Raw genomic sequence first — 24,903 nt, forward strand, 5'->3', positions numbered from 1 at the left:
TCCTGAAAATTGCATATCCAGCTATACAACCAGGTTAGCAGAAACTATAAACTTGAAAGGGGAATGGGAAGTAGGACTCGCCGAAATTGAATATCCTAGAAGATGGTACTCTTTCAGCGACGACGATGGATATTTTACCCTATACACATCTCCCACGCCCACGAATGATGCAAATAACCACAAGGCCGTCCCGAATAAACAAGTTATCAGGGTTTACTGTATCGAGGAAAATGCATATAAACGGAGGATATTATGAGAACATTTGTGCGGTTATATGGGGAATAAATCAAGTTCTTGCACCGACCACCATATTGAATTACGATAATTTAAAAAACAAAGTGTTTCTGGAATCGAAACCTAACATATCGGTGGCATTCTATGGAAAACTCACCACTATTTTAGGTATGAAACAGGATGATGCTCTCGGGCGATCGGCCTATCATGAAAAAGCTGATTTTACAACGAACGTCGTCACGTACGCCCCTCATCAAGCAGATATAAACGTGGGGTTCTATACATTCTACATATACACCGACATTATCCAATATCAATCAGTCGGGGATTCCTATGTACCCCTTTTGAGATGCGTACATATATCTGGTGAAAACAATGATACCGTCAGTGTTAGATACGACAACCGCCATTATGCATCGATCAACAAGGGGCACATCACCGATATCACCATAGAGCTAAAGGACGACCAATACTGTGAAATACCATTTTCTTATGGGAAAGTCGTAGCAAAACTTCACTTTAAGCCATCGAAACATTCTATTCTTTAGAATGAGTTATTATTATAACCCTCGCGAAACGAATGCTGCTGAATATGTTAACTATTACCAAAATCAAGCTGCTGGTCTACCAGGATATTCAGGGGGTGGGGTTATGTATGGGGCGGGGCTTGGAGGTCTTTTCAGAGGTCTGTTTAGGATGGCCATACCTTTGCTAAAAAGAGGATTTAGTATCGCAAAACCCCACCTAAAATCTGCGGCCAAAAATATAGTATCCAACGTCGTTTCAAATGCATTTTCGAGATTGTATAATGATAATGCTAAAGCTCAAGACGGATCTGGTCTGATGGTCATGGCTCGTAAGAGAATGTCTAAACCGCCGGGTGTAAGGAGGCGCGGTCATCGGATAAAGAAGAAAACAAAGCGTAGACCTAAGGCACGTTCAGTCGTAAGTAGAAAGCGTAAGAAGCCTGCGAGACGAAAAGCAGTGGTTAAGAGATCCATAAAAACCATATTCTAACATGGCGCTACTGCACCGCATGTCGGGAGAATGCTTTAAGTCTGAGTTGGACTTATTTACGGTACCAATGACACAAATGGTTATTGAGAAAAACGGGTATTTGGAAGTCCCCCCTTTATCCGCTATATCGGACTCTACACCTTTGGAGTTTTTCATAGCGGGGAACGGTGAGGATTATGTGGACCTAAATAATACATTATTATATCTACAACTTAAAATCACAGGTCCTGACGGAGCTGATATCGCAACCCCTGCAAAGGTGTTAAAATAAATAAACTACCCACTATATTTTCACAAGTTGATGTGAGCCTCGGTGATCGGCTGCTATCGCAGATTTCGAGCACGTATCCTTATCGATGCATCATAGAGAGTCTGATCAACTACAGTAAAGATGCATTGGAATCACTTTTCTCAGCCGGTCTGTTTTACAAAGACACAGCCGGACACATGGACTTGAATGACCCTGCAGGCCGTAACGCTGGGTTGACGAAACGTTCGCTTTACACAAGCGGTAGTCAGGTGGTGGAGCTGCTGGCACCTATTCACAGTGATATTTTCTTTCAAGAAAAATTAATGCTGAATGGCGTTGACATCAAAATACGCCTGACCCGTGGTAAAGATGAGTTCTGTCTGATGAGGTCTGATGACGTGGCATACAAATTAAAAATTGTGTCAGCATCCCTATATGTCAAGAAAGTGTCTGTATCACCTCCTGTGAGACTGGGGCATGCCCAGGCAACAGCCAAGTACCCCATAGATAGGGTATGTCTAAAGAATTTCTCCATACCCGCGGGGTCGCGCGTTTCAAATCAAGAAAACCTGTTTTTAGGGACGCTACCAAAATCTATCATCCTAGCCATGGTCGATAACAATGCTTTCACAGGGTCCTACGGAAAAAACCCTTTTGCGTTCAAACATTACGATTTGGAGTTCCTGGCGGTCTACGTCGACGGTCAACAATTCCCAGCGAAACCTCTACAACCCAATTTTGAGGCAGGGTGGGCAGTTTGCGAATTTTACCAGTTGGCCATGACGACCAGAAGACATCTTAAAAACCAGGCACTCTCTATCGACAGGACCGATTTCCTGAACGGGTACACGCTTTACGCCTTTAACCTAACGCCTGATGAAGACTGCAGGCAGCACATATCCCTCATCAAATCCGGAAATATCAGACTCGAAGCGCGGTTCAGACAAGCGCTGCCACATACTATTAACTTGATCATTTATGCAGTGTTTGACAGTATCGTTGAAGTGTCTAACCGCAGACAGGTCCTGGTCGATTACTATTGAAATGAATACGGTACAGCTCACGGGGATCATGGATAAACTCACGTGCAACACTCATTTTCTCGGAGTTCTCCCAAGCGATCAACTACCTAAAAAATCTTTAAGGAACTTCCCAGCGTTGTGTATAATTAACACACACTCGGCACACCTACCAGGAGAGCACTGGCTTGCTATTTATTTGCCTCAAGATGGACCCGCGTGTTTTTTCGACAGTTTCGGTAATCACCCCTACAGCGATCGTTTTCCAGCCACCATCAAAAACTTCCTAACAACCAACGATGTCGACGTGATGTATTCGGACAGACGTGTCCAGGATTTTTCATCAGATACTTGCGGCCAGCACCTGTGTGTTATATATAGTGTATAGTGTTTTTTCTATATCATTTAGTCAAGGGTCGTGACTATCATGATGTGATGAAACTATATAGTTATGATTATATTACAAATGATAAAATGGTATCGCTCTTGGTATGGTACCTAAAATGGTATGTCATTGAATCATGATTGAGTAATCACTCTATATTGTATGTTTCTAAAAACAATAAAAATTCATAAAAATCCATAATTTTCAATATTTTTATTTCAGATCAAACAGACGACACATACACACACACACACACACACATACATCATTCAATGTTTTCAAAAATTACATGCATGAAAATAAAATGGATGCTTTAAAATTCTAGCCATTGCCTTCTATCGATAGCCGGTGATTTAAAAATGACATCTTCTGACGGTCTCGATGAAGAACGGGCATATCGTCTGGGTTTCGGTTGAATATGGGGCGATGTTGGTGTAGCAGGCGTACTCTTTAGACCGTTGATCATACGTCTAACATGGTGATTCGGAACCATAGAAAAAGGGATGTTTAATTCGGCAAATGCCTGTAGAAACTCGGTCCATCCTAGAGGTCTTCGGTCATCCCGAACCTTTTGTGGAGCCGTGACATTTTTTAGCAAATCGACCATGTGTGATCCTTGTACAGCTTTACCCCTGAACACAAACTCTCCCGACTCAGTCCAAGAGCTTATTCCTTTAGCTTTAGACATTTTGTCTACTGTTTTTTTACGCTTCTCGCCGGTACATTCTTCAGAACTTCCCCAACAACATCTTCCACAGTTCCACCGACCTCGACATTGGTGGCTACAACATCGTCTTTATGACCGGAGCCTGGGTTGGGTAATGCCAACGTCAGCTTACTGGTCTTGGTTTCAACATCAACGTCATCATCATCATCATCAACATCCGATTCACTTGAATACTCGATGGCTCTTTGCATTAATGAAATCAACTGTCTTCTGTAATGTCCTTTAAACATGAATTCCATGAAACTCTTTCGGCTACTGGCAGCGGCCATGCTAGTGGGCTCTTCGTCACTCTCCATTCACAATTAAGAGGCCTTGCCAGAGATCGATGACATCGTAGACGATCTCCTTGCAGGATTGATCCAGAAGTTTGTCCCTGATTTCTCGTAGCTTAGTACCGATGAAGGGTTCGTCTCTTAGTTCATGTAGAATAGACCCGACTGCTCCTTGAATCGCCTGAGGATGGGATTTTAAGCCGCGTCAGTTTAGGACAAATGATATGATGAATCGAAGATTAGGTTTAAACAGTTTACAGGACAGTTCTTCAAAGTGGGTTTCAAAGAAGTATGTGGGTGGTTCATACAGGCAGGAATGCTGCAATTGACTCGGATGATCTGTTGCACATCCCTCACACTCTTCCTTCAGCTTGTCATCGATAAGATGTTGCAACAGCAGAACGATCGTGGCTTTTACGATTTTGAATCCGACGGTGCTGAAGCAACCGTCTGTAGCGTCGAAACCGGGTTTAGCAGTGGAATCGCTTCCACCACACGTGTCAGTCAGGAAAGTCAGGTTGCGGTATCCAAGTTCTGTGCAGAATTTATCCAGCCAGCCGTTCTGAGTATCGGATGTGTCGGGTCCGTCTGTTAGAATATGATCAGTAGCATTGTCATCAGGCTCAGCAAGACCATAGTCGAAAGAGACACCACAGCTACAGACATGTTTCGAATCGGCGTCTTGAGACATGGCTTATAAAGAGGAACTGTGAGGAGGGATCAGACTTGCCTCGGTTTATAATGGCTGTAGTAAATGGGCGGGGACGGGACAGTGTATGTCCCACTGCGCGCACATCTCTCAGGATGGAACAGCTGCACTTTAATTTTATTGTACCCGTCGTGCATGTCACACCACTTGAACATTTTGTTTATCGATGAAAAAAGGAGACTCAGTAGACACACATCGCTCCATTTGAACAAAAATTGCATCGTGTACAGATAATGATGCTCATTTTGTAGAACTGCTCCTGAACGCTCACAAAGCTTTGTCTTATCTTTGCAACTGAATATGTAAACACATTCATCCTCTTTCTTTTTAGTATGATCCCCGACCACGCGGTACCGAACATTCGGAGCATCACCGTCCCACTCTGCGACGTACAATGGTTCGCTTCCACCGTCATTCAAATCTTTCCAGACCCGGTTGTAAAATAATGTCCAGTCTTTATCAGGAAATACCAGGCAGGGGTCTTCTCCCGGTATAAACACGTCGGGGGTATCGGTCGTGTAGAGCGTAACGACTCGAAACTGTTTATGAAATATGTAACCAAATACACGGTTACTATTCATCAAATATTCCCCTCTTACACTGGGAGAATTATCGTGGAGAAACTTTGTCAAACTGCTATGGCCATGGGCTTTTCTCAGAGCCAACGTCAGACTTTCCACTACATCTTCAACCACTTCACGCTCAGGGGTTTTAGGTGAGTTAAAACTATCCATATCGATATGATTCACCACACAGTTCTGTTTCGTAGAAATACGATCGTCTATTTATACACCATGAGAGAGACATAGACATTCCAAACATCACCTGAAAAAACATTCACTTCCATGTCACACCAAGCATTATTGCAGTCATAAAACACACAGCCATAAAACCCCCACCGGAACCACACACGGGTCAAATTTCACATACCACCTGTTGCCCCCATATAAGGACTTCCTGCCATAAACATATGCCATAACCATAAATCAACGGTCATAAATCAAAAGTGACACATACTCCCCCATATAGACTACTAACAATTATCTATAAGCATTTTGGAGATTTTACAGATTTCTTTGCAAATTAATTATATTAAACAAATGTGAAGTTCTGTGCTTTTTTTCCCCCCAAGTCAATATATTGAACCATTTACAGAGATTTTAATCAATGAGACTTAAATGGATTTCTTACCATGCAGTTCCTTCTGGTGGATAACATTAGTATTAAGACCCTCTATTGATCATCTACCAATATCTAGTATCCATACCAGTATCCATTGATAGAAATGGATAATATTTTAAAGCACCCACGTGAAAACAAATCTGGAAAGAGTCATGAATGAGGATTTGGGGAGAAACACAAGCGATTATTAGGGCATCTATTTTTTATTAAATTGGGATTGCAGAACACAAGTGCGCAGTATCGTCTTTTCCATATTGTTACAGGAGAATTTATTTTTTAGAAAGAAATTAATCAGGAGGAACAGAATACACTGTCCTTTTGAAACATTTGAAATGTTTCAGTACTTTTGAGTCTAAGTTCCCTGAAACAGAAGTTGCCACCCATAATTTAAAAAGCAGTAGACTCGTTCAGAATAAGAGTCTTTGAAAAGATTTATTACAATTCTTTTAATAACGTATTGCCTGGGGCATCTTGGTGGACACTCAATTTCATGTGAGGTGTAAAAACAGCCTATAAGGGTTCGAAAAAGTATTTGTTTAAAATAACTTTTTTTTCGGGGGCACTGGAAGAATGAGAAGAGTGAACAATTTTGATTTTAACCATTAGGATTCAAACGTTGCTTATTACATTGCTTTTGTTGTTTGATTAACAGTTAATGACTCAGACAGCAGTGGGTATTTTAGGCTGCTGTCACTTTAAGACTGAATGCACGGATTCAATATAATGATACGCATCCTTTTTCTTCCGCAATTGTTTACGTTCACATAAGCAATAAGCTATTGAGTTTATGTGGATACTCGCAGAGACAGGCATTTTTGGCAATTTTGCATGTATGTGTCCGTTCAAGCACAAACAGACGAGAAAGACAAAGGAATTCGGTGTTCTCTGTGTGTGTGTGCACACAGAAAACAGTGTGTGAGTTCAGAATTGAGATCTCTTTCGTGTCTTCCTTTCAAATGGCTTAAAATCCCATGAATGTTTAAACTGACAGGACCTAAAACTTTCACTCTATGAGGAGTAAACTTTGCAATAATCCGAAATCACATGCATTTCAAACTGTGGTGCCTGGTCCGAACGGATCACGTATCAACTACGATCCCTATACTTGGCATTGCACATCCTGTGACTATCGCGCAAATGACTGCCAGTATAAAGTCAGCTAGTATAGTACAGCTTATGCAGTAGAATAATGGGATAAAATTTCACATTACTACCTGTGCTGAAGTGCCAGGCCCAATAAATTCTGATCTAGAAATCACTTTTCTCTAAGGCGAGTTAGTACCTCTCTTCTCTGATTGGATGTCTTTGAGGAGCCGATCCTGCTGGGTAATGCGGTCCAGGAGGCTCTGCAGTTCTGAGTCTCTGCTTTGCTTCAGTGCTTTCATCTGCTCCTTGTGCTGCTGTAGTGTCTTCCTTAACCTCCTCTCACTGGATTCCCGCTCACGCACCTCCTCGCACAGCCACTGGAGCTTTGTCTGAACACACACAGACAGACACATTAAATATACACATCTGGAACACAATAATATGTACAACTGCATTACAAGAAGAGTAAAAACTTCAGAAATAAGAGTGTCTCTGCAACTTCCTTATGATACATATCATGACTCATGATATAATAACTACTTGTCAAATGCCAGTTTAAGAATTTATGCTTATTAAGATTACTTGCTAGATTAATTCAACTGTATGAAATATGACCAACAACTATTATAAAGATAAAAATATTATTTTTAAGTTTTATCAAATTAAACTGGAATTTTTTAAATGAATGAAAACTTTGTAGTAATGCACTAAATATTCATTACAACTCAACAAAATTCAATAAAAAATGACTTTACTGTAGTTTTCATATTTTCAATCAATGTTGGATGGCCAAGTCTGGCTTCCCAGCGCTACCCAATTAGACAGGGTGTCTGATCGACATGTACAACAGCCAACCCCAGAATTTTCCTATAAACTGTCATCATTGGCAGATTGAAAGAATTAATTGTGCTGTGTTATCCACCTTATTTTTGCACACAGATGTTTTCTGTGAATGTGTGCAACTTCCAATTTATTAGCCGCTATAGGGAAATAATGAGAAGAATATTTCAAAGTGCAGTAAACTGTAAAACTGTCTGCGCTACAAACCAGTGTGTTTATAATTAAGACAATACATTAAAATAATATGGTAAGAAATAGCAGTTTGCAATATTAAGCAGCATAACGAGCTGTTTTGCACAGCTAAAAACAACTGGAAGCGAATGACACCAGAAGCCAGAGACATTAAAATTACAAATGGCCGCAGCCGCACTTATCTGAAAAATAAGGTGGATAAGGGATAAAAACTATAACTAATGCTGAAACAAAATTAAAGCTAAATTTTGTTTACTCATTTTGCAAATATACAAAGAAACAAGTTTTATAATTCTATTCACAGAACTATAACAACCCTGATGCACACAAATATGAATTAAATATTAAAATTAAATCACAAAATATTTATATTTAATCATAAATTAAAATGGATCTATAAAAATATATGATTGAACTTCGCAGATTATATTCGCACAGCCGTACTCTGAAAAACCACAAACTGCCCACTAACATGACTTTAAAGACCCCATGAAATCAAGTTTTGTGGCTTTTAATTGGTGTGCATTAGTTTTGAAGTCATCTATATGCTATTAGTGTACTCTTAATGTTTGCAGCATTAACTTCTAGCAGCTGTACACAACAGTTACAAAACTTAGTTTTTCTCTGTATTAAAACAGACCAAAAATTGTCCATGGACTCTACATTTTTGTCCAGTCAAATGCTCTCTAGAATGAGAATGTCCCACCATTTACTGACTAGCAATAGCAAGTAGCAAATAATGGTTCACAGCTATGATGTACACTAAAGGATAAAGCAGGGCCTTTAATGACCTATCCTGTTTCAATAAAACACATCAAGACAGCAAGGAAAGAGTGCAGAGTGCCTGTCAAGCCATTTCACAGGGTCTTTAAATGTATTGATATAATATATCAGGCACACCACTACAAATAGAAAGCAACAACCATCTACACATGCATTTAAATGTGTTAAAATACACATTTTGGAAATAAAACCTGATAAAACATGAAATTAAGTCCATGAGAGCAGGAAGATGTTTCCGTCAGTCTATCTGAGACAGTAAAGAACAGCTGTGTTAAGATGCATGACATCAGCTAGAGAAATGATCATCGAAAGCTGGGCTCAACAATATACCTTAACCTCAGCAAGCCAGCGATGAGAATCCTTTTGCAGTCCTGGACTCTGGGTAATGGCCTACGACACAAAATACATACATGGCACGTTTTTATTCAAGAACTGCTATAAAGCCAAAACAATCTCTGTTACTTTAAACTATCCTTGTATCTCTGTAAAGTATCTACATTGTTAAAAGCGCTATATAAATGAAGATGACTGACGTTAACACTGTTTTGCTATACAAATTATGCATGTAATTCATAAAACTAGAAACTCCTGTATAATAAGGCACAATGTAAAATTGCACATTTCTGAGGTGGTTGAGAAGGAAAAATATTCGAAATTGTTCAGGGTGAGCTTTCTGATGCGTTCTGAGACGTTGACAGTCTACTGAAGGATCGTAAACCTCCCAGATCTTCGGCTCCATGGAAAAACCCACCGCACAGATGAATCACTTACGAAACAAAAATCAGCGGATTTACAAATTTCACATTTAGAGCGATGATGTACGCCTCCAGAGCGAGCGATCACAGGAAGGGGCTCTGTCACCTTTAAAAAAAAAAGCAAGTGTGTGGAGGTGGATTGTGTTCCCCTGACAGCTCTCGCCTGTCATGATCAACAACGCTTGAACAACGCCATGCCGCTTTAAACTGCTGACACAAACACATGATGGGAAAGGAGGCCATTTTGTCACTTCTTTTTTCTTGAATCAAAGGAGGGTGCCGGCAGAGGATAAAAAGGTGTGAAGGATGCAGAGGAATGCTAAAGACTGGGATATAACATGGATGTTGACAGCTCGAGCTGAGAGCAAAGAAAGTCTACTTAAAGCTTTGAGAAACAAGTACAGACAACCTGCAAGAAGCAGGGAGTGACTTTACAACTCAGAGAGGAGACTTCTGTTCATGTCGGGGGAACACTTAGCACTATCAGAGATTATCTATTTATTAGGGGTCTAACTAGTCAACATTTGAAGTGGATCAAAACTGGTACGTATCGAACCATCAATTTTGTGCAAGTGTACAAGTAAATCAGTCATTCACTTTCATTTTTTTTTTTTGTGGTGTCAATATAATTTATTCTGAAGCAACATTCTCATCATTGTTCCATCAGCTTTGACATATTAAAATCTGCATATTTGTGATATTTATCCCAAGAGCATTTTTTTACCTTCATAAAAGGCTTTTCTTCCCCCTAATCTTATTAAATGTATGCTTCATCTTTCATTGTAAATTCTTAAATTAGATCAATAACTTAAAATAGAATAATAAAACACTATAGGGCTGTTACCAAACAAATTAAATAATTTACACTGAAAAAATACAACTGCATTAACACTAGAACTACCAAGGCAGTCATTTTGACCGTTTTTAAATTTTACAGTGTAATAACTTTGTTAAAATAAAATCAATGTGGCTGTAGGACTTTTCCTAAATATGTGTACATTTTATTCTGACACTGTTATTTTATTAAAATCACAAAACACAAAACAGTTCTGACTATTTCTACCTAGAATGGCCATTGCGGTCATTTTGACCGCATGCATTATAGATATCATAAGTCCGCTACATTTCCCGCCATTGAGAGCAGGAGCAGCAGCAGATGGAGAGAAGAAGGCAGTACCAAGTAAGGAGGAACTGCAAAAAAAAACAAAAAAACAAGGAGACATGTGCCAAATGTCACAAAGTAGTGTGTGGGAGCTGCACACGAAAGGCGGTGTTTACCTGTGTGGACTGTGCGTAAGCGTCAGTGAATGATGCAGAGTGTTTGCGCCGTTCAAATGAGCCCACTTGGAGGAAAACTTGTTAACCTGATTTTGTTCGTTAATATTTTTTGTTCACTGAAACTAATCGTTCTAAAGCAGTTCGTTTTCTTGTTTAGCTAATGTTCATGTTTTTTCTTAGCCTGTTTTTGTGTGTAGGCTACTGTATTGTGCTGCATAGGCTTCGTGTCCATGAAAGTTTTTACAATGTATTCAAATGTATATAGGTAGTGTTTTTGTTATTGTATATATGTTATAAGTTATTGTATCACAAGATTTGTTTTTATTGTACAAAGAAAAGAAGAAAATATTTATCAATTAGGCTGGAAAATACAGTTTCACATTCATTTGAATTAAAATTTTGTGTCCTGATCTTTATTACATTTATTTTTAGATTTTGTATTGATTATTGAACTTATTTACAAACAGGGCTGTACTAAACGGTATGAAGCTTTGACATTTCCTAACTTTTTTGCATGTCTATTCATGTGGTGAGTGGGGTGAAAAAATATATATTTTTAACGCAAAACTTTCCTCACATAGAGAGGCAGCACCTGTCGGGGAAATCTTTCTTTGTGCTTGTTTTAAGGGCGATGAATTAAAAGCTTCATTGGAAAACTTAAAGAGAAAGTTCAAATGTAGATATGACATTACGAAAATGACGTTCAGTACGGCCATATGAACGTCAAAGTATGAACGGTCAGAATGACCGCTATGGTCGTTCTAGTAGTTATGGAATTCCGGTAGTTCTAGTGTTAAATAATGTTATGAGATTGTTTAAAAAAAATATATATAATAATAATAATAATTAAAGCTGCAAGCAGCATTTATCGGGGTTCAAGCAGTTAAGGCCTTTAAGGCATTTAAGCACAAAAGCATCAAAAGTTATTAAGATTTATTTAGCAAGCATGTAACCACGGACATAATAGATGGAAAAGACCATTTACAGCCAATACAGGCAGTTTACCATTGGATATATATGGTTTTAAAGCTTTTTAACAGTTATAGTGCCACCTATGGTCCGATCTCCATAAAAATGTTTACTGTGACCTCAAATTGAACCCATACACATGTGTACTGAGTTTGGTGAAGATATCTCATTTACTTCTTGAGTTATAGCTATTTTAGTAAAATAGGCTCCTCCCACAACAATTTACCACATTCTAGTATTATTTACTATGATTCTAGCATGATTTGCCATATTCTAGCATGATTTACCATGATATACTACATTCTAGTATGATTTACCATTGTTTACTGTGATTCTAGCATGGTTTACCATAGTTTATCATGATTTATCATAGTTTACCATGATTTATCATAGTTTACCATGGTTTACCCTGTTCTAGCATAGTTTACCATGATTTACCATGTTCTAGCATGATTTACCATGATATACCACATTCTAGTATTATTTATTATGATTTACCATGTTTTTAGCGTGATTTACCATGATTTACCACATTGCTAGCAATTATGTGAAGTATCAGTACAAATGAAGTGATAAACTCTGACAAAATATGATTGTGCTACAATAGTAATTGTTATACAAGTTATTTTTTAGTGTCTTATTGTTATATAAGTGATTTTTAGTGTCTAATGAATGCAAAAGCATATGTGAGTAGACTTCATTAATAAGTAGAATGACCAGCAGAGGGCAGTAGAAGACCACTTATTGGCTCACTTTCACTTTAAACTTCATGATTTTCACCATTTGTCTGCACTAAAGCAAACCAGTTTTTCCATTTTAACTCCATAATGCATGTTTACACACACACACACACACACAAAGACAAATGTTGTTGTTTTTTCAATGCTATTGGAATGTGTCATTATGAAAATATATTTGAATGGTCTATAAACATTTCACAAAGTCTTTGTAAGCTATTAATCAGATTATTCAGAATTTATTCAGAAACCTAAGACTACACACACACATTATGTTGTAGATACAGATATTTGATATATATGATGTGATCAAACTGTCAATACTAATACTTTAACAGATGGATTTTGACTAAATGTAATTGTAAATGTTCAAATAGGGATTTTATAAAGTCTCAATATAAATTATAGAACAATATGACAAAATGACTATTTTAAACAGCAGGGGGCAGTAAAATACCACTTATTGGCTTAATATGCCATTATATTCATATCATTTTCACCTTTTTAACTGTTATAGAGGCAAATTTTGTCCGATCTGTCTGAAAATTTTCATGCATGTTCAGAGTGATATTTCACATGTTCTGACTTGTTTTTAAGAAGGTTTGAACATTCATTAAAGAGATATAGGCTTTCGGGGACACTTGGTAAAGGCCACATTTTGAAGTGAACCTATTATAGCTATCCAAATGAAGTAGTTCAACTTTTTCTGACAATTATTGTTCTAGTGAGTCCAGAGAATTGTATTGCACTAGTTTTTAACATTATGATATAAAAAAAATGTATATGATCAGAGATGGAAAAGTCCATTTACAGCCAATACAGGCAGTTTACCATAGGAAATATATGGTTTTAAAGCCTTTTAACAGTTATAGCGCCAACTATTGTCCGATCTCCATAAAATTTGGCATGCTTCTTAATGATGTTATGTCACATATGCTCACCAATTTTTGTGATGTTGTGTTTTTTCATTTAGGATTTATAGGCTTTTTAGTGTATTTTGCCACGCCCATTTTCTTTATGACCCAATTATAGCCATACGAAAAATTCAAAAGTTAAACTTTTTTTTGATAATTATTGATCTAGAGAGTCCAGAGAATTGTCCTAGACTGGTCTGGTTCCGATCGGGCGAAAAACCTAGGACTAGTTCGCAAAAGTAGGTTTTTAACATGTTCGCGAATATTTAATGAACGGTTTGATTGACAGCAATGGTTCTTGAGGCAAAGTTTTTCAGCATGAGCAGATCTATCAAATGATATGCATTTTGTTACGATAAGTGTAACACCACGTGATTACAGAGCCATAAAACTCGTTAGTGCCAACTAGTGGCTGATTTCTTTCAAAATTCTTACAGACCTCTAGGGCCATGAGTCGAACATGCCCACTGAGTTTCGTTCCGATCGGCCTCCGTTAACCTTGTCTAATAGGTGCTCAAACTTCATTGGCCGATGGCGGCCATGTTTTTTGAGATACACCAATGTCCTCATAGACATACATGACACCTTGGACCAAGACACTGCATACCAATTTTCAAGTCAATCGGACTAATGGTCAGGTGGTTATAGCCAGTTTTATGTTTTTTTCATGTTATAGCGTCACCATGTGGCCAATCGCCACGATTTTTTTACTGTGACCTCAGATTGACCTCTTAAATAATTGTACCGAGTTTGGTGAAGATACCTCATTTACTTCTGGAGTTATGGCCGTTTTAGTAAAATAGGCTCCTCCCACAACATACAATTTGGCGCCCCTTAGCGACCGTGAATCGAAATTTCAACTTTTTTTCGATAATTATTGATATTCAAACTCCAGAGAACATTTCTGCACTGGTTTGGTTCCGATCGGGCAAAAAACCTAGGACTAGTTCGCAAAAGTAGGTTTTTGACAAAATTCAAAATGGCGGAAAAATTTGCATACCGGAAATGAAATCGGAGATATACGTTTTGTTTGCCATGAGGTCTTGATTACATTGATATAAGACACTTGAGTCTACGACATAAAGTCTAGGAGTTATGAGCAGTTTCGCGCTTTTGGTCGCTGTAGCGCCACCTATGGGCCGATTTGGCTAAGTCCGTGTATCTGAGTAGCGAGCAATACTACTACCATTTGACCAAGTATCACGTCTCTAGGCCTTACGGTTTTGGCTGCACGATGCGTTTTAGGGAAGAATAATAATAATAATTAAAGCTGCAAGCAGCATTTATCGGGGTTCAAGCATTTAAGGCCTTTAAACACATAAGCATTTAAGACATTAAGATTTATTTAGAAAGCTTTGAACCACTGAAATAATAGATGGAAAAGTCCATTTACAGCCAATACAGGAAATTTACCATAGGAAATATATGGTTTTCAAAGCTTTTTAACAGTTATAGCGCCACCTATGGTCCGATCTCCATAAAAATTTCCATGCTTCTTTAGCATGTTATTTCACATATGCCCATCAATTTTTGTGAAGTTCTGAGTTTTTATTTAGGCTTTATAGACGTTTGAGTGTATTTGGACATGCCTATTTTATAAATGATCCTCTTATAGCCAACCAAAAGCAAAATTTTAACTTTTTTTTGATAATTATTGATCTAGAGAGTCCAGAGAATTGTCCTAGACTGGTCTGGTTCCGATCGGGCAAAAAACCAGGGACTAGTTCGCAAAAGTAGGTTTTTAACATATTCGTGAATAATTAATAAACTGTTTGATTGACAGCAATGGTTCTAGAGGCAAAGTTGTTCAGCATGAGCAGGTCTATCAAATGATATGCATTTTGTGATGATAAGTGTAACACCACGTGATTACAGAGCCATAAAACTCGTTAGCGCCAACTAGTGGCCGATTTCTTTCAAAATTCTTACAGACCTCTAGGGCCATGAGTCGAACATGCCCACCGAGTTTTGTTCCGATCGGCCTCCGTTAACCTTGTCTAATAGGTGCTCAAACTTCATTGGCCGATGGCGGCCATGTTTTTTGAGATACACCAATGTCCTCATAGATATACATGACAGCTTGGACCAAGACACTGCATACCAATTTTCAAGTCAATCGGACTAACGGTCAGGTGGTTACAGCCTGATTTATGTTTTTTTCATGTTATAGCGCCACCATGTGGCCAATCGCCGCAATCTTTATACTATGACCTCAGATTGACCTCTTAAACAGGTGTACCGAGTTTGGTGAAGATACCTCATTTACTTCTGGAGTTATAGCCATTTTAGTAAAATAGGCACCGCCTTCTTCAAACATTTTGGCGCCCCTTAGTGACCGTCAATCGAAATTTCAACTTTTTTTCGATAATTATTGATATTCTGACTCCAGAGAACATTTCTGCACTGGTTTGGTTCCGATCGGACACAAAACCAGGGACTAGTTTGCAAAAGTAGGTTTTGGACATAATTCAAAATGGCGGAAAATTTGCATACCGGAAATGAAATCCTTGAGGCCTTTTTTGTTCGGCTTGACCCAAGGATTCCAATGATATAAGACACTTGAGTCTGTGACAAACGGTTAATGAGATTTAAGCAAAAATATGATTTTTTTTTGTTTTTTGCACTGTAGCGCCACCTATGGGCCAATCGGGGTCATATTTTGATAACCTCTCCTCGATTTTTGTACTACCATCTGGCAAAGTTTCAAGTCTCTAGCACTTACGGTTTGGGCTGCACGATGCGTTTTACGGCAGAAGAAAAATAATAATAATAAAAATCAGTACAATTACAATAGGGTTTCAGCACTTCGTGCTTGAACCCCTAATTAAAGCTGCAAGCAGCATTTATCGGGGTTCAAGCAGTTAAGGCCTTTAAGGCATTTAAGCACAAAAGCATCAAAAGTCATTAAGATTTATTTAGCAAGCATGTAACCACTGACATAATAGATGGAAAAGACCATTTACAGCCAATACAGGCAAATTGCCATGGGATATATATGGTTTTAAAGCTTTTTAACAGTTATAGCGCCACCTATGGTCCGATCTCCATAAAATTGTTTATTGTGACCTCAAATTGAACCCATACACATGTGTACTGATTTTGGTGAAGATATCTCATTTACTTCTTGAGTTATAGCCATTTGAGTAAAATAGGCTCCTCCCACAACGATTTGCCACATTCAAGAATTATTTAATATGATTCTAGCATGATTTACTATCATATACCATGTTCCAGAATGATTTATTAGGATTCTAGCATGATTTACCTTGATACACCTCATTTCAGTATTATTTACTATGATTTACAATGTTTCTAGCATGATTAACCACATTACTAGCAATTATGTGAAGTGTCAGTGCAAATGAGGTGATGAACACTGACAAAATATTATTGTGTTATAATAGTTAGTTATATACGTGATTTTTAGTGTGTGTCCAAGTATGAATGCAAAAGCACATGTAAAATATTTCATTATTAAGTAGAATGGCCAGCAGAGGGCACTAGAAGACCACTTATTGGCTCACTTTCACTTTAAACCAGTTTTCTGCACTAAAGCAAACCAGTTTTTCCATGTTAATTCAATGCATGCTTACACACACACACACACACACACACACACACACACACACACACACACACACACACACACACTTACCATAGTTTATCATGATTTACCATGGCTGATACCAATACCAATATGACAAAATGACTATTTTAAACAGCAGGGGGCAGTAAAATACCACTTATTGGCTTAACATGCCATTAATTCATATCATTTTCACCTTTTTAACTGTTATAGAGGCAAATTTTGTCAGATCTGTCTGAAAATTTTCATGCATGTTCAGAGAGATATTTCACATGTTCTGACTTGTTTTTAAGAAGGTTTGAACATTCATTAAAGAGATATAGGCTTTTGGGGACACTTGGTAATGGCCACATATTGAAGTGACACTATTATAGCCATCCAAATGAAGAAGTCATACTTTTTCTGATAATTATTGATCTAGAGAGTCCAGAGAATTGCACTGCACTGGTTTTGAACATTATTATATGAACATTATGATTATAGATGGAAAAGACCATTCACAGGCAATACAGGCAATTTACCATAGGAAATATATGGTTTTAAAGCTTTTTAACAGTTATAGCGCCACCTTTGGTCCGATCTCCATAAAAATTTCCATGCTTCTTTAGCATGGTACGACACATATGCTGACCAATTATCGTGATGTTCTGAGTTTTTGTTTAGAATTTATAGGCTTTTGATTGCATTTTGCCACGTCCATTTTCTTTATGACACAATTATACCCATGCGAAAAATGCAAAAGTTCAACTTTTTTTGATAATTATTGATCTAGAGAGTCCAGAGAATTGTCCTAGACTCGTTTGGTTCCGATCGGGCAAAAAACCAGGGACTAGTTTGCAAAAGTAGGTTTTTAACATATTCGTGAATAATTAATAAACTGTTTGATTGACAGCAATGGTTCTAGAGGCAAAGTTGTTCAGCATAAGCAGATCTATCAAATGATATGCATTTTGTGATGATAAGTGTAACACCACGTGATTACAGAGCCATAAAACTCATTAGCGCCAACTAGTGGCCGATTTCTTTCAAAATTCTTACAGACCTCTAGGGCCATGAGCCGAACATGCCCATTGAGTTTCGTTCCGATCGGCCTCCGTTAACCTTGTCTAATAGGTGCTCAAACTTCATTGGCCGATGGCGGCCATGTTTTTTGAGATACGCCAATGTCCTCATACACATACATGGCACCTTGGACCAAGACACTGCATACCAATTTTCAAGTCAATCGGACTAACGGTCAGGTGGTTATAGCCTGTTTTATGTTTTTTTCATTTTATAGCGCCACCATGAGGCCAATCGTCGCGATTTTTTTACTGTGACCCCAGATTGAACTCATACACATGTGTACCAAGTTTGGTGAAGATACCTCATTTACATCGGGAGTTATAGCCATTTTAGTAAAATAGGCCCCTCCCACAATGTACGTTTTGGCGCCCCTTAGCGACCGTGAATCGAAATTTCCACTTTTTTTCGATAATTATTGATATTCAGACTCCAGAGAACATTTCTGCACTGGTTTGGTTCCAATTGGGCAAAAAACCAGGGACTAGTTCGCAAAAGTAGGTTTTTGACAAAATTCAAAATGGCGGAAAATCTATCATGGCGGAAATGAAATCGGAGATATACGTTTTGTTCGTCAGGCATCCAGCTTTCCAATGATATAAGACACTTGAGTCTACGACATAAGGTCTAGGAGTTATGAACAGTTTCGCGCTTTTGGTTGCTATAGCGCCACCTATGGGCCAATCGGGGTCATAATCTCTGAACCTTTCCTCGATTTTTGTACTACCATCTGTCAAAGTTTCAAAGTTCCAGCTCTTACGGTTTGGGCTGCACGATGCGTTTTACGGCGGAATAATAATAATAATTAAAGCTGCAAGCAGCATTTATCGGGGTTCAAGCAGTTAAGGCCTTTAAGCACACAAGCATCAAAAGACATTACGTTTTATTTAGCAAGCATTTAACAACTGCCATCATAGATGAAAAAGTCAATTTACAGCCAATACATGCAGTTTTGCCATAGGAAATATATGGTTTTAAAGCGTTTTTACAGTTATAGCACCTTTTTGCCTGAGTCTTCTTACAGTCTTGCCTGATCTCCACCACTTTTATTAGTAGTACTCAAAGTGTGCCTATATATATGTGTCAAATTTGTTGTAAATATGTAATTTTGATTAGGAGTTTAGACAATTATATTCAGTGGCGTAACGAGCCAACACCGGGCCCTTAAGTAGGATTATCAAGGCGGGCCCCTTGATGACGCAATTGATGACATTGATGACGCAATGTCCGCGAGTAGGCTACCATGAATAGGGCAGGATATGATCATACACAGCATATAAGAGATGAGATGACTAACAAAATCAGGAGGAGCCTACGCTCACCAAAAAAAAAAACAATAAAAAAACACTGGTGACAGCGCACCATAACACATTGTTAGGCCTAGGTCCAAATACATAAAAAAGATGCTCTCATACATTATAGTGGGATTTTCCGGGCTTTCCTATGTGCAACTGCAAAGTTGTCGATTAGATCAGGATTGTGCGCACGAGCATTCTCAATTGACCCTTCGCAGGGAGTTTGATTGACAGGCGATCTGACTAATCATAATCCGCCATTTTGTCCCACAAAGCAGTCAGGAGAGTTAGTAGATTAACTTTGGAGGATTTAAATTTGAAAAACAAAGTGTACTGACGTCTTAGCACTTTAAAACAACATTCCTTTTATGTTCATTCATGTTTATTTTAATGCTATAAATTAACTAGAAGGAAGAGATGATCGGTTCACGAGCAGCTTTAACTGAGCCTTGAGTCTACAGCGATCTGTCAGACACATTAAACAGTCACAAAACGGTATTTATTGTTTAAATGTCTCTAAAAAATGACTACATTTGAAAGGTGAGACTTTTGGTGCTTTTCCATTACCAGTACCAGCTCAACTCGACTCGACTCAGCCCGGCTCGCTTTTCGCTCCGTTTTCCATTGCAGATAGTACCTCCACAATAGTACCTGGTCGTCATAGCGACGCCGCAGGAAACTGCCGTGACTTAATCTTCTACGCGAGATACATCCGCTGCCACACACAATGGACAATGGAGGAAATCGAGTGTATGCTGTTTTTGGATGTTTTTGTTTTTGCTGTTTTTTATTCAGGATACTCCGTCTGGCGCGTGCAATGATGACGCAGTGAATAGTGATGATTCTCTCTGACCAATCAGCAGTCTGCCGTGTTTTCACGTTACATTTTAGTATCGCCTCAGCTTGCCCCAGCTCGCTTAAAACCTCGCCGGAAGTGGTACGAAAAAAAGTACCTGGAAGCAGGTACAGGTACAACTTTTACACAGTGGAAAACCAAACAAAGCCGAGCCGAGCCGAGCTGGTACTGTGTAGTGGAAATGTGCCATTTGTTTCATATCAAAAGTACTTGTCTGTCAGCGCGCAGTCTCCTCTCTGATCCGCAATGTATTTTTCACTGCGTGAGAACTTGGTGTGGTGTGAGAGTGGCGTCGCTTGTCAGACATAGCAACAGTAACTAAAGTGGGCGGGTCTTTGCGAATGGTCATTGACAGTATGGACGGGGATTCGCCAGTCCCAATTCAAAACAAATTTCATGACAATCCATCATTGTTTGTTTCAAACATGTGAGAGCATCAAAATGATCCATGGGTGAAATTGATTGGATTTAATTCATTTTTTTGTCAGTTCCTATCATAATTTTAACATTTTGGCGTTATTGTTTAGCTATTTACCTATGTTTTCAAATTTCCTTTGTTTTTTTATTGTTGTCTCGATCGGACTAACGGCTTTGAAGATAAACACAATTTTTTAAAGCTCTAAATGACACTTACAAAAACCATAAGGCAAAACCTGGCATGTTTGGTATTGTTGGACTCGGCAATGATTCAGGAGTCTTAGGAGGTCACTCCTGTGAAAAAACACTGGCTTGAAACTTCTAAGGCTCCTTCAAGGCATTGTGCCAATGACATATACTGAGTTTTTTGAGATACACTAATGTTCTCATAGACTATCATGGCACCCTGGACAAAGACACTGCGTGCCAATTTTCAGTAGACTAACATTTGGGTGCGCTTATAGCTATTTTCATGATTTTTTTCCACTGTTATAGCGCCACCAAGTGGCCAATTGTCACGATTTTTTTCATGTCAACTCAGATTGAGCTTATGAACATGTGTCCCAAGTTTAGCAAAAATATCTCTTTCCGCTCACAAGTTATACCCATTTTATAGTGCCACCAAGTGGCCAATTGTCATGATTTTTTTTTCACATGACCTCAGAATGAGCTCATGAACATGTGTCCCAAGTTTTGCGAAAATCTCTTTCCGTTCACAAGTTATAACTGTTTTGTAGTGCCACCAAGTGGCCAATTGTTGCGATTTTTTTCAAGTGATCTCAGGTTGAGCTCAGGAAGATGTACCCCAAGTTTAGCAAAAAAATTCCTTCCCGTTCACAATTTATAACCGTTTTAGTAAAAGTGGCCCTGGTGCCATCAAATATTTTGGTTCCCCTTATCGACCGTTAATTGAAATTTAGAATTGTTTGGATGATTATTGATTGTCAGACTCCAGAGAATATTCTTGCAGTGGTTTGGTTCCGATCGGGCCAAAAACATAGGAGAAGTTCGCAAAAATAGGTTTTTCCAAAAAATGCAATTTACTCGAAATTGGCGCCTGAAGGGCAAGCAAATCGGAGATAGCCATTTTGTCCGCCTTGACCCAAGGATTCCAACGATATAAGACACCTGATCCTGGGACAAACGGTCTAAGAGTTATGAGCGATTTTCAACTTTTGGTTGCTGTAGCGCCACCTATGGGCCAATCGGGGTCATACTCTGATAGGTTGTCCCCAAATTGAGGCCTACCATCTGGCCAGGTTTCAAGTCTCTAGGCCTTACGGTTTGTCCTGCACGATGCGTTTTACAAATCCTCACAATTACAATAGGGTTTCAGCATTTCATGCTTGAACCCCTAATAAGAATGAAGGCTTTTTGCCAGTTATAGCGCCACCTATGGTCCGATCTCCATGAAACTCTGCATGTTTCCTCCCCATGCTCGGACACATATGCTCGTCAATTTTGGTGAAGTTCTGAGTTTTCCTTTGGGATTTATAGGCTTTTGAGTGTATTTTGCCACGCCCCTTTTCTAAATGACCCTGTTACAGCCACCCAAATGCCAAAGTTCAACTTTTTTTTGATAATTATTGATCTAGAGAGTCCAGAGAATTGTCCTGGACTGGTTTGGTTCCGATCGGGCGAAAAACCAGGGACTAGTTCGCAAAAGTAGGTTTTGGACAAAATTCGACATAGCAGAAATTTTTCCCTGCCTACATCCAAATCGGAGATAGCCATTTTGTCCGCCTTGAGCCAAGGATTCCAACGGTATAAGACACTTGACCCTGGGACAAACGGTCTAAGAGTTATGAGCGATTTTGAACTTTTGGTTGCTGTAGCGCCACCTATGGGCCAATCGGGGTCATACACTGATAGGTTTTTCCCCAAATTGAGGCCTACCATCTGGCCAGGTTTCAAGTCTCTAGGCCTTACGGTTTGTCCTGCACGATGCGTTTTACAAATCCTCACAATTACAATAGGGTTTCAGCATTTCATGCTTGAACCCCTAATTAAAGCTGCAAGCAGCATTTATCGGGGTTCAAGCAGTTAAGGCCTTTAAGGCATTTAAGCACAAAAGCATCAAAAGTCATTAAGATTTATTTAGCAAGCATGTAACCACTGACATAATAGATGGAAAAGACCATTTACAGCCAATACAGGCAAATTGCCATGGGATATATATGGTTTTAAAGCTTTTTAACAGTTATAGCGCCACCTATGGTCCGATCTCCATAAAATTGTTTATTGTGACCTCAAATTGAACCCATACACATGTGTACTGATTTTGGTGAAGATATCTCATTTACTTCTTGAGTTATAGCCATTTGAGTAAAATAGGCTCCTCCCACAACGATTTGCCACATTCAAGAATTATTTAATATGATTCTAGCATGATTTACTATCATATACCATGTTCCAGAATGATTTATTAGGATTCTAGCATGATTTACCTTGATACACCTCATTTCAGTATTATTTACTATGATTTACAATGTTTCTAGCATGATTAACCACATTACTAGCAATTATGTGAAGTGTCAGTGCAAATGAGGTGATGAACACTGACAAAATATTATTGTGTTATAATAGTTAGTTATATACGTGATTTTTAGTGTGTGTCCAAGTATGAATGCAAAAGCACATGTAAAATATTTCATTATTAAGTAGAATGGCCAGCAGAGGGCACTAGAAGACCACTTATTGGCTCACTTTCACTTTAAACCAGTTTTCTGCACTAAAGCAAACCAGTTTTTCCATGTTAATTCAATGCATGCTTACACACACACACACACACACACACACACACACACACACACACACACACACACACACACACACACACACACACACACACACTTACCATAGTTTATCATGATTTACCATGGCTGATACCAATACCAATATGACAAAATGACTATTTTAAACAGCAGGGGGCAGTAAAATACCACTTATTGGCTTAACATGCCATTAATTCATATCATTTTCACCTTTTTAACTGTTATAGAGGCAAATTTTGTCAGATCTGTCTGAAAATTTTCATGCATGTTCAGAGAGATATTTCACATGTTCTGACTTGTTTTTAAGAAGGTTTGAACATTCATTAAAGAGATATAGGCTTTTGGGGACACTTGGTAATGGCCACATATTGAAGTGACACTATTATAGCCATCCAAATGAAGAAGTCATACTTTTTCTGATAATTATTGATCTAGAGAGTCCAGAGAATTGCACTGCACTGGTTTTGAACATTATTATATGAACATTATGATTATAGATGGAAAAGACCATTCACAGGCAATACAGGCAATTTACCATAGGAAATATATGGTTTTAAAGCTTTTTAACAGTTATAGCGCCACCTTTGGTCCGATCTCCATAAAAATTTCCATGCTTCTTTAGCATGGTACGACACATATGCTGACCAATTATCGTGATGTTCTGAGTTTTTGTTTAGAATTTATAGGCTTTTGATTGCATTTTGCCACGTCCATTTTCTTTATGACACAATTATACCCATGCGAAAAATGCAAAAGTTCAACTTTTTTTGATAATTATTGATCTAGAGAGTCCAGAGAATTGTCCTAGACTCGTTTGGTTCCGATCGGGCAAAAAACCAGGGACTAGTTCGCAAAAGTAGGTTTTTAACATATTCGTGAATAATTAATAAACTGTTTGATTGACAGCAATGGTTCTAGAGGCAAAGTTGTTCAGCATAAGCAGATCTATCAAATGATATGCATTTTGTGATGATAAGTGTAACACCACGTGATTACAGAGCCATAAAACTCATTAGCGCCAACTAGTGGCCGATTTCTTTCAAAATTCTTACAGTCCTCTAGGGCCATGAGCCGAACATGCCCATTGAGTTTCGTTCCGATCGGCCTCCGTTAACCTTGTCTAATAGGTGCTCAAACTTCATTGGCCGATGGCGGCCATGTTTTTTGAGATACGCCAATGTCCTCATACACATACATGGCACCTTGGACCAAGACACTGCATACCAATTTTCAAGTCAATCGGACTAACGGTCAGGTGGTTATAGCCTGTTTTATGTTTTTTTCATTTTATAGCGCCACCATGAGGCCAATCGTCGCGATTTTTTTACTGTGACCCCAGATTGAACTCATACACATGTGTACCAAGTTTGGTGAAGATACCTCATTTACATCGGGAGTTATAGCCATTTTAGTAAAATAGGCCCCTCCCACAACGTACGTTTTGGCGCCCCTTAGCGACCGTGAATCGAAATTTCCACTTTTTTTCGATAATTATTGATATTCAGACTCCAGAGAACATTTCTGCACTGGTTTGGTTCCAATCGGGCAAAAAACCAGGGACTAG

At 38.6% G+C, this 24,903-nt stretch overlaps 1 protein-coding gene across 7 annotated transcripts in view; it reads right to left on the bottom strand.

Moving 5' to 3' along the window:
• cep128 (centrosomal protein 128) overlaps nucleotides 1–24,903 on the bottom strand; it is a 135,974-nt gene that overhangs the window by 52,079 nt on the left and 58,992 nt on the right. For all 7 annotated transcript variants that reach the window (XR_014603394.1, XR_014603395.1, XR_014603396.1 and 4 more), the window contains 2 exons: nucleotides 9,027–9,086; nucleotides 7,078–7,270 (listed from right to left, as the gene is read on the bottom strand). Coding sequence is in view for 4 of the 7 variants with exons in the window: in XM_084091107.1 (XP_083947233.1) it covers nucleotides 7,078–7,270; nucleotides 9,027–9,086 (253 nt within the window). In the remaining 3 variants the exon portion in view is untranslated. The remainder of the gene's footprint in view (nucleotides 1–7,077; nucleotides 7,271–9,026; nucleotides 9,087–24,903) is intronic.

The sequence above is a fragment of the Abramis brama genome, assembly GCF_963993115.1.
Source record: "Abramis brama genome assembly, chromosome: 18".
Classification (NCBI taxonomy): Eukaryota; Metazoa; Chordata; class Actinopteri; order Cypriniformes; family Leuciscidae; genus Abramis; species Abramis brama.